Source organism: Trichechus manatus, unplaced genomic scaffold, assembly GCF_000243295.1.
Source record: "Trichechus manatus latirostris isolate Lorelei unplaced genomic scaffold, TriManLat1.0 scaffold00001, whole genome shotgun sequence".
Taxonomy (NCBI): Eukaryota; Metazoa; Chordata; class Mammalia; order Sirenia; family Trichechidae; genus Trichechus; species Trichechus manatus.
The window spans coordinates 15820601-15834897 of NW_004443937.1; the positions used below are offsets into that span (position 1 = coordinate 15820601).

General features: G+C 51.4%; 1 protein-coding gene across 7 annotated transcripts in view; it reads left to right on the forward strand.

The window, feature by feature from the left end:
* The window catches only part of IQSEC1 (IQ motif and Sec7 domain ArfGEF 1), a 216068-nt gene that overhangs the window by 152675 nt on the left and 49096 nt on the right, over positions 1–14297 (forward strand). For all 7 annotated transcript variants that reach the window (XM_004368377.2, XM_023742700.1, XM_023742902.1 and 4 more), the window contains exons 2-3: positions 16–310; positions 5634–6883. In XM_004368377.2, the coding sequence (XP_004368434.1) occupies positions 16–310; positions 5634–6883 (1545 nt within the window). The remainder of the gene's footprint in view (positions 1–15; positions 311–5633; positions 6884–14297) is intronic.

The following is a 14297-nucleotide window of genomic DNA, read 5'->3' on the forward strand; positions in this document are numbered from 1 at the left end:
CTCTCTCCTCTGCAGCGTTGAGGGCGAGGCACCCAGCAGCGAGACCGGCACGTCGCTGGACAGCCCCTCAGCCTACCACCAGGGCCCCTTGGTGCCTGGCGCCAGCCTGAGCCCTGACCACTACGAGCACACGTCACTGGGGGCCTATGGGCTGTACTCGGGGCCACCGGGGCAGCAGCAGCGCACACGGAGGCCCAAGCTGCAGCACTCGACCTCCATCCTGCGCAAGCAGGCCGAGGAAGAGGCCATCAAGCGTTCACGGTCACTCTCTGAGAGCTATGAGCTCTCCTCGGACCTGCAGGACAAGCAGGTAGGCAGGGCCCGGCCCCTCGGCTGCGTGTGTCTTCCTGGGGAGTGGTGCATGGCCGTGTGAGGAGCCAGGCCTGGTCCATCACCAGCCCAGGCAGCTCTCAGACACCTTTGGGCTTTCACCCTCCCTGACAGACTGGACTGTGAGTTATGTGAGTATTTGCTAAGAATGTGGCCTTTGCCTCAGATGAGCTCTACCTCTTGCTCCTCCCGGGAGCCTCTTGCTCCAGCCCGCCCAACTGAAATGCACTCGGCTTTTTGACATTCCTTCCTGGGCACTTGGTCAGAGTCCCTCTCAAATGAAGTTTTTGCCTCTGCACTGGTTCTCAGAGCCCTTGTGGCCAGGGTCTGGGGGCTGAGGGGGGTGTCATAATGCCACAAGAATACCCAGGTCACGTGGCTGTGGAGGGTCTGTGGTTCCAGCCGAGGACTGAACGTTGGGTAGAACGCGAGTCTGAGTGAGGGAGCCCAGTGGGAGGGAGGGAAAGAGGGAAGGGGGGTCAGTTTACATCATAAATAGCACAAGCTTTAAAAAGCCAAGCCTGTGCTCAGCCCTAGAGGTGAGGTTGCTTATTATATCCCCTCAGGTTTACAACTCCATGTTCCAGTGGGCATCAGCCTCACTGAAGGGGTGCTTAAGCCCTGGCAAGTGCTTCTAGCTCCTGCCTTTCTCCTCCAGGGCCTTGGCCCCTCTGTGGCAGAGCAAGGAGGGTGTGCAGCTGGGGTGTTTGGCTGGGCTCAAGGAAGGATCAGGAGTTGAGGAGACAGAGAAAAGTCCTGTTCGTGCTGCAGTTGTGGGTAGAGGTGGCAGAGGGAAGGAGAAGTCCCGGAGGAGGCAGAGAGAACTCACTCTGAGTCCCTCATAGTCAGGCACCTAGCAGGCACGTTACTGTGAATGAGAAGGTGGACTTGTGTGTGAATGAACAGATGGGTGAACAGGTCACTTAGTCATGTCTCAGGCTGTGTGAGGCTCTCTGGCTGAGAGTTCAGGCCACAGGAGAGGCCCTGGGCTGCCAGGAAGCAGCTCTACAAGTCTCCAGGGCCCCGCATGTCTGTCAGATTTTCACCAGCTCTGGGTAGTCTCTTTCTAAATGCTGGGTGGCCACCTCTGCCCCGTGCGGCCCCAGCAGCCTATGTGGCAGGAGTCTCCTCACCCCTCACTCCTGCCCATGTCTACCCTGTGCCGGGCCTGCCCTCTGTTTGCCCCTTAATCTTTCTTTTTGTCCTTCAGGGAACAGAGGTCTGGGCCTAATGTGGCCCTCAATTCCTTTGGAGACTAGTGGGGGTGTTGCCTGGGGTGAGTCTGTCTCCTGACAAGGAGTCTCCCTCCACACCCTGCTCACGATGCTGCCCTGAGACTTTGGACAGCCCTACTTGCCTCAGCTCTGACTGATGGGGGCCAGCAAGGGGCCAGAGCCCAACGACATAGCCCTTGTCAGGCTGTGGAGGAAGAGAGTCCCCTTCACCCCATGGCATTTGACCCCACGGCCAGGCCGATGGCAGGGGAGAACAGCCTCTGCTGCATTTATCAGTTGTACCCAGATCCAAGTGAATCAGAACAGTTTATAGTAAAAGACGTCTGCAGCAGGGCCGCTAAAATAAGAATGAGAAAGGTTAGACTTAATAGAGGCCTGTGGAGATGATTATATGCTTAATATGGGCTTAATGTGGCTACAGCTGTTCATTTCATTCTGTGCACATTAGCTGAATGCCCACCACGTGCCAGACCCTGTACTGGGTGCTGAGGAGTCAGCAGTGAACCAAATGAGGCCCCTGCTCCCTTGAGCTGACATCGTGCAGCAGCAGATAGACCACAAACAAGTTAGCAGTAAAGAAATGATATAATTCCAAAAAGTGATCTCAGCTCCAGAGTGGAAGGAAATAGAATGACTGTAGGCGGTAACAACACTGGATGAAGGTCAGGAAGACCTCTTTAAGGTGGTATTAGAAGGGGTGCTTGAGGAATGGGTGCTCCAAGAAGAGGCGACAGCAGTTGCAAAGGCCCTGAGGCTAGAGTGAGCTTGGCCTGCGTGAGAGACAGACGACACGGAAGAGGTGGTAGATAAGAAGAGGGTGGAAGTGGTGTCCCAGGCCCCTGAGCTCCTGGAAGTCCAGGCAGAAGTAAGAATAGATTGCATGGGAGTTGTCAGGTAAAACCACGGTGCATGATTCTTTGAAGTCCCATTTTAGTGAAAGGAGCCACACAGGAAGTCACATGTGTTTTCCTTCTGACCTGTGGCCCTCAGCTCTTTCTGGTGGCTTCCTGTTGTCGGTGAGGACAGGAGATCTGCAAGACCAATCAGGCACCTTGTCCCAGAGAGTTCCTCTTGGTTCCTCATCTTCTCCATTCAGAAGTGTTCCTTTAAAGGGGCAGTGAGGTGGCCTGGCGGGAAAGCCCCAGTGAGGGGTTTGGCTGGGCAAGTCCCTTTACCTCACTGGCCCTCACCTGTGATGTGGTGATAGTTACCCTCTTGAGATGAGAAATTGTTGTGGGCATTAAGTGAGGGTTGCAGTTCCTGGCACACACAGCAGGTGAGCAGATGTTAATTTAATTCCCTCCTCTGGGTCCCAATAAAGTTTTGAACTGGGCCTTGGGTGAGTACCAGCCCCAAAAGAACAGCCACAGTGAGTTTGGGGATAAATAAGAGCGAGCTCCAGTCAGCATGTATCCTCTCAGGGGAGTGGGGCAGGAGGGACGAAGAGGGGCCATGGTGGGTAAACATAGAGCCCACTTGTGCCTACTGGAAGCCCCCCTCTCCCCTACCACATGACTTGGAGAGAGGGTCTCAGGCAAACAGGGTCATTGCCTGGTTTGCAAGGTCCAAAGCTAACTGGGGAGAAAGGCCCTGGAGTGAACTCTGGGCCGTAGCTGATGGCCCTGGCATTTGTGATGTCCCCACCCAGAGCTAGCATAAGGGGCCAAGGACCACAGGCCTTTGCAGGCAGAAAAGAGGGAGAGAAGAAAGGGCTTACCAGAGCTCAGCCTTGGGCCCCTTATCAGTTGTGTGGGTTTTCAGAGCTTCAGTGGCAACTCAAAAAATAGAAACTCTCTGCTTACTTACAGATGTGGAAGTGAGGTCATCACTCTGGATGGTGTTCAGTAACTTCAGGGCGAGGGAAAAACAGAACCACCCTGGCCGACTCTGGGCCTGGCTGGTCTTTGAAAAGTCATTTTGAACCCCCACCCCCTGCTATTCTCTTCTGCAAAGAGATGCCCTGCCCAGCCTGCGTTTCCTCTCCTGTGGGGTGCAGGAGAGCTGATGCAGTGTTTGGGGAGCTAGGAGCCCCTGCCTGTGCTCCTGGGCCTGTGTTTTATTGGTGTCCTTGAGATGGGTTAGCTTCTTGGAGCTAGGCACACTCTTGTCCAGATGCAGGTGACATGCCAACTCGCTCTCCAGAGAGATGAGCAGAAATGTGAAGTCCCTTATTCAGCTACCCAGCTGGAGGTGAGAGGCTCAGGCCCTGCTCTTTCCAAGTTACTCTGTCCTCCTGATTCAGGCCCAGGCTTTTATTTCAGTTGCTTGTTTGTGTCTGTCTTTGTGTTCCCCCTGACAAACTCTTAGTTTCTTGAGGGCAGGAAGCCAGTCTCTCCACCACCAGACTCGGTGTGATACTTGGCATATAGCAGGCAGGTTGGACCTAGACTCCTGAGGACCCAGGTCCTTTCTCTCTGCTTGCCGTTGGGCACTTCAGGTGCCTGCTGTGCCCATGCAGCCAGAGAGAGGTGTGGCTTGTTGGAGAAGCCAATGCCTTACCTTGGCTTTTCTTCGACTCCCTCAGAGCTGGCTCCAGTTGCAGAGGTGTGTTTAGTTTTCACTCAGGAACAAGGCACAGGGAGCACCCCTCAGGCTGCCCTCAGTCTTGGTGGTCTCAGAACTCCAGAGCCCATGCATCACCCTGGGAGACACTATGCCAGACAGAGACAGAGAGCTTGCCCAGTCTTTCCCTCCCCTGGTGGCAGCTTTGCCGTCTCAGAATGCTAGCTCTCCACTCTGTCTCCCAAACTCACAGAGAAGACCATCACCCTGTGGTGGGAGAGGGAGAGCTGCCTCTGGAGTCTGGAGTCGTGCGTGCGTGCGTGTGCGCGTACATGCATGTGTGCATGTGTGTTGGGTCTATTCTCTAGTCCTCAGCTTCCCTGTCTGTACAGTGGGGGGGCTGAGGGCTTTACAAACTGTAAACATCTTCTGGGAAAGCAGTTGTGAGTCTTCTGTCCTAGCTACCACTGTGCTTGGCACATTCTAAGTGCCTTGCATCTGGCCCGTCAGTATTATCCCTATTTTACAGATGAGGAAACTGAGGAACTGCCAGGTTCTTGGGCTCATCCAGGGTCACATGCATAACAAGGGGTGGAGCCAGGATTAGAGCCCCAGCACCTGGCTACCAAGGGCTGCACTACACCCATTCCTCACTTACCGACATGGTTAGGTTCTGGAGACCAGGTCGTTATGCAAAAATCAGCGTTAAGTGAAAAATTGCATCATTACATAACTGCCAAACCACTGAGAATCATGGCCCAGCCAAGCTGACACATAACCTTAACCATCACAGCCAGCGTTGCTCTCGCCTTGCACCTTGGCGTTTATTACTGCCAGATATAGGTTGTTAATGTGCCAAATAGTCGGATAATAGATTTTTTAGTATTGTCATAAATGCGAAATGTTGCATAATGAGATAGTCGTTAAGTGAGGAGTAGGTGTACTTACGCAATAGATGGGAAAGAAGTCTGGAAGCATGGCCAGTCCTCAGTGCCCTAGGAACTTGTGGAAGTCTTCAGCAAGTCTCTTAACCTGCATGATCCTCAGCCTCCTTGCCTCTGAAGGGGCTGCCCTTACCTCTTCTAACACCTCCAAAAAAGTTTTCCGTTAAACAACAAGTGCCGTGGCCAGAGGCTTCCAGGGCCAAAGAAGTGAGAAGTCCTTGTAGGGAAGATGCAGTCAGTTGTCGTTATTTGTGGTACTTATGTTCCATAAAATTCCGCAAATACTGGATTAGTGAATACCAAACCAGCTTTGTTCCACCTTGGCTAGAAATTGTTCACTGCTGTGCGCATGTACCTGTCAGAAGGACCACGAAAGCATCACGAGAATTTTTAGCCGTAGGTGAATTCACAAATATAGAATCCACAAATAACAAGGGTTGATTGTACTTTTAGTACCTTAACACAGTGTTTCTCAATCTTATTGCCCTTATTTCTTTGGGGCATGTTGAGACCTCCCCAGATGGTGTCACCATGGGGTCAGGGAGCAGGAACGAGCATTGGTAGATATTGTGCTATGCCAGCCTGCGGCACTGCCCTCATTCTCCTTTCGTTCCCCCACCAGGTGGAGATGCTAGAACGTAAGTATGGGGGGCGCCTCGTGACCCGCCATGCGGCCCGCACCATCCAGACCGCATTCCGCCAGTACCAGATGAACAAGAACTTCGAGCGCCTGCGCAGCTCCATGTCAGAGAACCGCATGTCGCGCCGCATTGTGCTGTCCAACATGAGGATGCAGTTCTCCTTTGAGGGGCCTGAGAAAGTGCACAGCTCCTACTTCGAGGGAAAGCAGGTCTCGGTGACCAATGACGGCTCCCAGTTGGGTGTCCTAGTTCCGTCTGAGTGTGGTGACCTTGGTAAGCCAGCTGCCATCAAGTCCCCAGCCACCTCCAGTGACTTTGCGGATGCCATCACAGAGCTGGAGGACGCCTTCTCCCGGCAGGTGAAGTCGCTGGCAGAGTCCATCGACGACGCCCTCAACTGCCGCAGCCTACATGCTGAGGAGGCACCGGCTTCAGATGCAGCACGGGCCCGGGACACCGAGCCGAAGCCAACCCTGCACGGCATGGACCACCACAAGCTGGACGAGATGACTGCCTCATACAGTGACGTCACCCTGTACATTGACGAGGAGGAGCTCTCGCCACCTCTGCCCCTCTCACAGGTAGGGGAGCGGCCATCCAGCACCGAGTCGGACCTGCGGCTTCGGGCCGGGGGCTCATCCCAGGACTACTGGGCCCTGGGTCATAAGGACGACAAGGGGGACACAGACACAAGCTGCCGGAGCACCCCTTCTCTGGAGCGGCCGGAGCAGCGGCTGCGGGGGGAGCACCTGCCGCTGTTGACCATCGAGCCGCCTAGCGATAGTTCCGTGGACCTCAGCGACCGCTCGGACCGCGGCTCACTCAAGAGGCAGAGGGCCTATGAGCGCAGCCTCGGCGGACAGGAGGGCAGCCCCAAGCACGGCCCCCACGGTGGCCCCCCCAAGGGCCTCCCCCGGGAGGAGCCCGAGTTGCGACCCCGGCCCCCCAGGCCCCTTGACAGCCATCTGGCCATCAATGGCTCAGCCAACAGGCAGAGCAAGTCTGAGTCGGACTACTCGGATGGGGACAACGACAGCATCAACAGCACATCCAATTCCAACGACACCATCAACTGCAGCTCCGAGTCATCGTCCCGCGACAGCCTGCGGGAGCAGACGCTCAGCAAGCAGACCTACCACAAAGAGACCCGCAACAGCTGGGACTCGCCGGCCTTCAGCAATGACGTCATCCGCAAGAGACACTACCGCATTGGCCTGAACCTCTTCAACAAGTGAGTACCCCGTCTGCTCACCCACCCGCCACAGCTGACCACTGCTGTCTTTCACAGAGGCCAAGTGGCTATGCTGATGCTTGCCCTGCCAGAACGCAGGAGCTGGAGGAGGAATAAGGCAGGTGGTCATAGCACCCAGTGGACCTCAGCAGGGCAAGCAGGAACGAACTCACCTTCATTTCATCCTCATGTGCTCTGTGCTGAGATTGAGGTGTTCACACTGAGAGATTAGAAATGAGCACATGAGAGGGTGGGGTGCAGCATTGCATGAACAGTGCTTACTGCGGGGCCTGGCTCAGAGTAATGGTGGTTGTGCTATTAGGATGGCCAGTGCTATTGTTAGGGGCTATTGGAGCCCTGTGAGCAAAGGCCCAGCTCCCTGCCCCCAGGGCCAGTCCCCTCCAAGGGGCACTGTCATCAGGATAGCACATGCTAACAGGTTAAGCGGGGGCAGGAAGGGGACTTTTCCATGATAAAGCTATGTGAGAGAAGTGTATCAGTGCCATAAGTTTGGGGCCTTCTGTGGTATGTTCCAGCACACAAGGAGTGCTCAGGACACATGCTATTTGAAGGCCAGAGCAGTGTGTTGGGCCGAGCTATGCCCGACCTTGGGTGTCAGGCTCAAGAGTTGAGATTTTACGCCACAGCTGATGAGGAGCGTGAGGGAGTGGCAGAGTCAGGATGGCAGATGTAGGCTGGACTCAGAGACACCTAAGGAAGAGGTAGAGATCAGCGTGCTGCCAGCTGAAGTCTCAGAAAGCCATGAGGTCTTTGAGGGAAGATGTGAATTGGGTCCCCGGAGTGGCTGCTACCCACTGGGGGTTCTGGAAAAGTGCTATCAGGCGTCCTATGAGCAGATCTAATGAGGGAGCCAGGTATTTAAAGCAGACTATTCTTAGCATGGCCTGAAATAGCAAGAGGAAGGGGAGGAGGGTGGAGCACTCCCTCGGAGGGGAGGCTGTCAGGCTCTTGATAAACCTGAGCCTGAGCGCTCACCTAATTTCCCTCCATGGGCCTCCAAGATTTGGGGTCATCACATGCCTGGTGCTGACTTCTCCAGGGGTTGTGGACATGGAAGAAATGCAGCCAGCCTGCCTGGTGGTTACCGACAAGTGTCCTAGGAACCAGAGGCAGGCAGTAGTTTTCCCAGAAGGCTAGGCTGGGGTGATAAGAGATACAGTGGGTCCTGGCCTCTGCTGAGCTGCTCCTGGGTCACCCAAGGCCAACCCTCTCCACTTCCTCCTTGCCTAGAGCTGTAGCAATGTGGGGGACTGCCAAGACCCTTGTTACCATCACTGTCAGGGGTATCAGAGAGGCCTGTCCCCGAGGTGGGAGTAGAGAAGGGCACATTCACACTGGGACAGCCAGGAGGCTATGGGTTATTGGTCCTCGCTCAGCCTAGAACTGGCAGAGTCTGGGTCCTCTCACATCTGCCAGGGTGATTTTCCTAAGATTCCCATTTTCCAGTGACCTGCTACACGTAAGGACCACCCCGCTACTGAGTGAGCACTGGCCAGAGCAGCAAGCTGGACTGTGGAGGACCGTGTTCCAAAAGGCTCCCCTACCTGTTTCCGGGCACAGTCAAGCTCCAAGATCACGTGTAGCCCCTCAGGGTCAGACCCAGGCCCATGCTCTCTTGGTGGAGGCTGGGATAACTGGGAGGTTCCCCCAGTCCCCAAGGTAACCCATATACCTGGCAGATAGTTTGTCCTGGTGTAAGAGCAGAGTAGACAGGCAGGCCAGCAGTGGGAACGGGTGGAGTCTCTCTGGGGCCTCCTCAGGCTCAGAAGGCCAGGAAAGACTCTCCCTCCACACACCGGCATTGGTCTCTGTAGATTCTTCCTGCTTTTGTTAATTTTTAATTACATTCGTGATACATGAATGCATTCTCCGTAGACAATTAAAGCCTTATGGTTAAGGATAGCATCCCCTTTGACTCTTGTCATTTTGGAGTCAGTCCTTCCAGATCTTTTTTTACTGTGCAGTTACCGGTAGATATGTGTATACACTTAGGAAATATAGGTAGTCATGGTTAAGAAAACAACTCTGGGGCTAGACTGCCTGGGTTAAGTTCTGGCTCCAGCACTTCCTATCTGTATGTCCTTGAGCAGTTTATTTAGCCTCCTGTGTCACAGTGTCCTCACCTGTAAAACAGGAATGATGCTAATAGCATCTCCCTCACAGGGTTGTGAGGACGACCTCAGTTGATATGTGGAAAGTGCTCAGAACAGTACCGGGCACATAGTAAGCCCTAGATGAGTGTCAGCTGCTATTATTATGATTCATGCTGGCAGTATTCGAGGGATGGGGTTATGCGGCATTATCTTACTGTGATATCACTGTGCAGTTTGCTGCTTCCACTCAGCAGTGCATCTTGGAGATCATTCCTGTCAGTGCACATAGAACCACTTTATTCCTGTTTGCTGCTGTGTAGCAGTCCATGATGTGGTCTATGGTGTGGTTATTCCACAGGTTATTTGGCTTGGCCAGTTGCTTCCACTTTTTCACGATTACCAGTGGTGCTCAGTGAACAAGGATATACCTCCTTACACACATTCCCAAGAGAGCCTCTAAGGAAGGTAGCTAGAAGTGGGATTGTTGGCTCTTAGGTAAGCATGTTTTTAATTGAAATGCAACTGCCAGATTACTCTTTAAAGGGGGGCTGTACCAATTTCCTCTCTCTGCCGCTGAATTTGAGAGTCCCTGTTTCTCCCCCATACTTGTCAACAATCAGTTTTATATTTTTCTCCCAACCAATGGGTAAAAACAGTGTCTCTGTTTTAATTTGCCTTTTGCTGCTTACTCATAAGGTTGAGCATCTTTACGTGTGTCTTCCAGCCATTTGGGTTTTGTCTTCTGTAAAATGCCTTTTCATATTCTTTGCCTGTTTTTCTGTTGGGTTCATTATCATTTTGACTTACTAGGAGTTCTTTATATATTGTGGATACTAATTCTTTGTAATTGCAAATATTTTCTTCTGGTCCTTTGCTTATCTTTTTTTTTTTTTTTGAGATATAATTCACATACCATAAAATTCACCATTTATACTTTAAAAGTGTACAATTCAGTGATTTTTTAGTATATGTCACTTGTCTTTTAACCTTGTTTATGTTCTCTAGTCTAACAGAAGTTTTTCATTTTAATTAATCAAATTGTCAATATGTCCCTTTTTTATTACTTTGGCTTTTTGTGTTTTATTTTAAAACTCTGCCAGTTATGCCCCAAGTCATAAACATAGTTTTTTTATACAGTCATAAATGTCATTTTTTATATCTCATTTGATACTTCTACAGTTGTGTGCATTCTAGGACTTTAATCTGGTGATTTTAGAGAATGTTGCAAGGTGTGGGGGCCTAAGTTTTATTTTTGTATATGAATTAGCCAATTGTCTCTAAACTATTTATTGAGTAATCTCTCCTTTCTCCACTGACTTGAGATGCCATCTAATTCCACATGAACATGGATCCATGTTTGATTCTTTCAGTCAACAAATACTTATTGAACACCTACTTCATGCCAGGCCCGGTTTTAGGGGCCTGGAATGTATCAATGAGCAGAATAAAGATCCCATCCTTGTGAAGCTTCACACTAGTGGTCAGTTAATTTGTTTATGTATTCCTCTGCTACCACCAGGCTGTTTTAACTACTATAGTTTTATGATATGCTTTATTATTAGGGCAAGAACTCTTCTTTTGTTCTTTTTTAAAATTGTCTATTCTTATATAGTTATTCTTTCACATAAAGAATAGCTCAGCTCATTAAGAGCCATGCAAAATCCTTTTGGACTTCTCATTGGCATTTCTTTCAGCTCAGAGATTAACTTGAGGAAACATGCCACCTTGACAATATTGAGTGTTCTCATCCAGGAACATGGCGCTACTTTGTGTTTTGTTTGTTCTCTACCATTCCCCCAAATGAGGTCCCTCTAGAGCCGTGACGTCCAATTACATGTGACTGTTTAAATTTAAATTAGACAAAATTAATTTAATCCTGCTCTTCAGGTGAACCAGCCACATTTCAGGCGCTCCCTGGCCACAAGTGGTGTGACTCCCTTATTGGGCAGTACAGATGTGGAATAGACTGGTCTAGAGCATGGAGAGGGGCAGACCTGAAGGAGCTTGTTCCAGGGGGAGCAAACCAGGCTTCTCCTGGTTTCAGGAGCCACTGGGACTTCATGTGAGACATACCTCTCTGCTCATTAAGGAGCCTACAGGGTGATAAGAGCTTGTCACAAAGCCCCAGTTTATTCCCAGCTCAGCCCTTCACCAGCCATGGCGAATGGTCAGGCTGCTGCCCTCTGAGTCTCAGTTTCCTCCTCTGTATAATGGGGGCAGTGATACTACTTCAGAGGGTTGTTGGGAGAATTGAAGGAGAAACTGCTTTTCTAAAACCATGTTATTTAAACAAGACACACCTTCCTTACACAGATTTGGAGCTTTTCAGTTTATAAAGCCCTTCCACAGATGTGTCCCCCACTCCCAAGTCTCCCCTGGAGCCTCACTGGGGCCCCAAGAGGGCTAGTGGGTCTCCTTTAAGTACACAGAACCCTAGGCCCCACTGCGGAGGCAAAGCTGGAGCCAGGAGCTTGAGGCCTTTGAGGGCTGGGCAGAAATGTGGCTGGTTTTCCTGAGGTGGGCACTGGAGCTGCTGGCCAAGGTATAAGACAAGGCCTTGGGCACCAGGGGATGGACCGAGGGGAGGAGGTCTTAGTGGATGCAGAACAGCTGTAATACCCAAGGCCAAGTTCCTCCTCCTGCACCTTGGCCTCATCCCCTCCCACCTCTCTCCACTGCTTTCCTCTGTTCCTCCTTGCCTCTCCCTTGGATCCTTCACACTATGCTGTCCCTCTCTCCCAGGCCCCTCACTCTGTCATACCCCTGGTTCCTGGCCCAACTGTGGCCTCCCTGCCCACCCAGCCATTGGACACCTCTGGGATCCACCCCCTCCAGCAGTGAGCTTTCCTGCTCAGGCCTCTGTCTGGAGGGACCACACCCTTTCCAGGATCTGTGGTGGGCCAGAATTAGGAATTATGGTATCTAAAGTGGGAGAGGGAGGAAAACTAAACAAATGGAACCTGAGAAGGTGATGTGGAGGGGAGGGGGCATCCCTGGAGCTGGGGCAGTCTGCCTGACATGAAAATGGCTTCAGGAAGCGATCCTAACCAGGCCTGGCCCAGCAGCCACATATCAGGCTGGAGAGGGGAAGCCAGGTTCCAGGAGCTAGAGGTAGGAAGCCAGCTCTGCCACCTGCCAGTTGCATGACCTTGGGCAGCTCCCTGCCCTCTCTGAGCCTCACCAAGGTCCTCACTGAGGGCTTGGTGAGGATGGAGATAGTGGAGCCTGGTGTCCAGGAGTGCTTGGTCAGAGGTGCTGTCGTGGTTAGCTAAGGCTTCCGGGCCCAGAGCGAGTGCCAAGGGAAAGCCCCAAACAATTTTTCTCCATTTATGATGATGTTGTTTATCGGTTCAGTTGTGAGGATTTTTGTTTTCTTCATGTTCAGGCATAATTCATACTGATGGCTGTAGTCTTTGACCTTCATCAGCAAGTGCTTCAAGTCAATAAGTAATAATGGCTAGTACCCACAAGGGCCGACAGTGTGCAGGCACTTTTCTCCAAGCCTGTTGTGGTTTAACTTGTTTCCTCTTGCAGAGTTATTATTGTTGGTTGCCATTAAGTCAGCTCTGACTCATGGCGACCTTATGAATAACAGAATGAAACGTTGCCTGGTCCTGTGCCATCTTCACAATCCTTGGTATGTTTGAGTCCTTTGTTGAGGCTATTGTGTCAATCCATCGCATTGAGGATTTCCCTCATTTTCGCTGACCCTCTACTTTACCAAACATCATGTTCTTTTCTAGCAATTGGCTTTTCCTAGTGACGTGGCCAAAGTAAGCAAGCTGAAGTCTCGCCAGCCTCACTTCTAAGGAGCATTCTGGTTGTATTTCTTCCAAGACTGATTTGTTCATCCTTCTGGCAGTCCATAGTATATTCGATGTTCTTTGCCAACACCACAGTTTGAATGCATCAATTCTACTGTCTTCCTTTTTTACTATCCAGCTTTCACACGCATAATGAAGGCGATTAAAAAGACCATGGCTTGGGTCAGATGCACTTTAGTTATCAAAGAGACATCTTTGCCTCTTAAAACTTTAAGGAGATCTTTTGCTGCACATTTGCCCAATGCAGTATGTCATTTGATTTCTTAACTGCTGCTTCCATAAATGTTGATATGGTGGTACTTGATCCAAGTAGAATGAAATTGTTGACAACTTCAATTTTTTCTCCATTTATCACAATGTTGTTTATCAGCCCATTTGTGAGGATTTTCATTTTCTTCACATGCAGGTGTAATCCATACTGAAGGCTGTAGTTCTTGACTTTCATCAGTGAGTGCTTCAAGCCATCTACATTTTCGGCCAGGAAGGTTGTGTCATCTGCATATTACCCTGCATATTACAATCTTCAAAACACACAACAGTGCCTTCCGCCGCCCCTTCCCCCATTAGCTCCAACAGGCAGAGGGCCATCCAGAGCTGTGCAGGGGCCTGGGTGCTGGGTGGAGGGGAGGTCTAGCTCACAGAGGGGAGCCTGCCTTCAAATGCAAAACCCTGGGGCTGGAAGGGATCTTAGAGGCTCTAGTGAACAGCCCCTACCCCAAAGGGGAGTCCCCTGCACTGCCACCACCAAGAGGTCATAGAGCCCTGCTTACATACTTCTCAGAGACAAGTAGCTCACTCCCTTCTGAAGGCGCCTGTTCTGTCATGGGTAGGTCTGGTGAGGAGGACACACTTTCAGAGGTGGGAGGGTCTGGCCCAGCTCACCTGTGACAAAATCATACCATAGCAAAGGGGAGGGATGAGGAGAGGGCAACAGAGGAAGCAAGGTGTTGCATCACTGAACACGTATATACGGGGTCGGGGGTGGGGAGCAGGGGTGAGACTTGTTAATGAGTCTTCCTCCAATCCTATACCGCATTCTTCTTTGTATAGCTGAGCTTCATGGATTATGTGCTCAGCATACAGACCCAATAAGTAAGGTGAAAAGATTCAACTCTGCTGCACACCTTTTCCAGTTTTAAACCACGCAGTATCCTGTTCTGTTCATACAACTGCCTCTGGATCTGTATATGTGTTCCACATGAGCACAGTTGAAGGCAGGCTCCCCTCTGTGAGCTAGACCTCCCCTCCACCGAGCACCCAGGCCCCTGCCCAGCTCTGCGTAGCCCTCTGCCTGTTGGAGCTAATGCGGGAAGGGGTGGTAGAAAGCACTGCTTTGAGGCTTGGAGATTTTCCTTATACTTCACTCTTCCAGCATCCAATCTTCCAGATTGTCCCTGCTTTACCTGTGAGGGAACCAGGGCTCAGAGGGTACAGGGACTGGTCGAGGATGTCACAGTAATAGCAGAGCTGGAATTG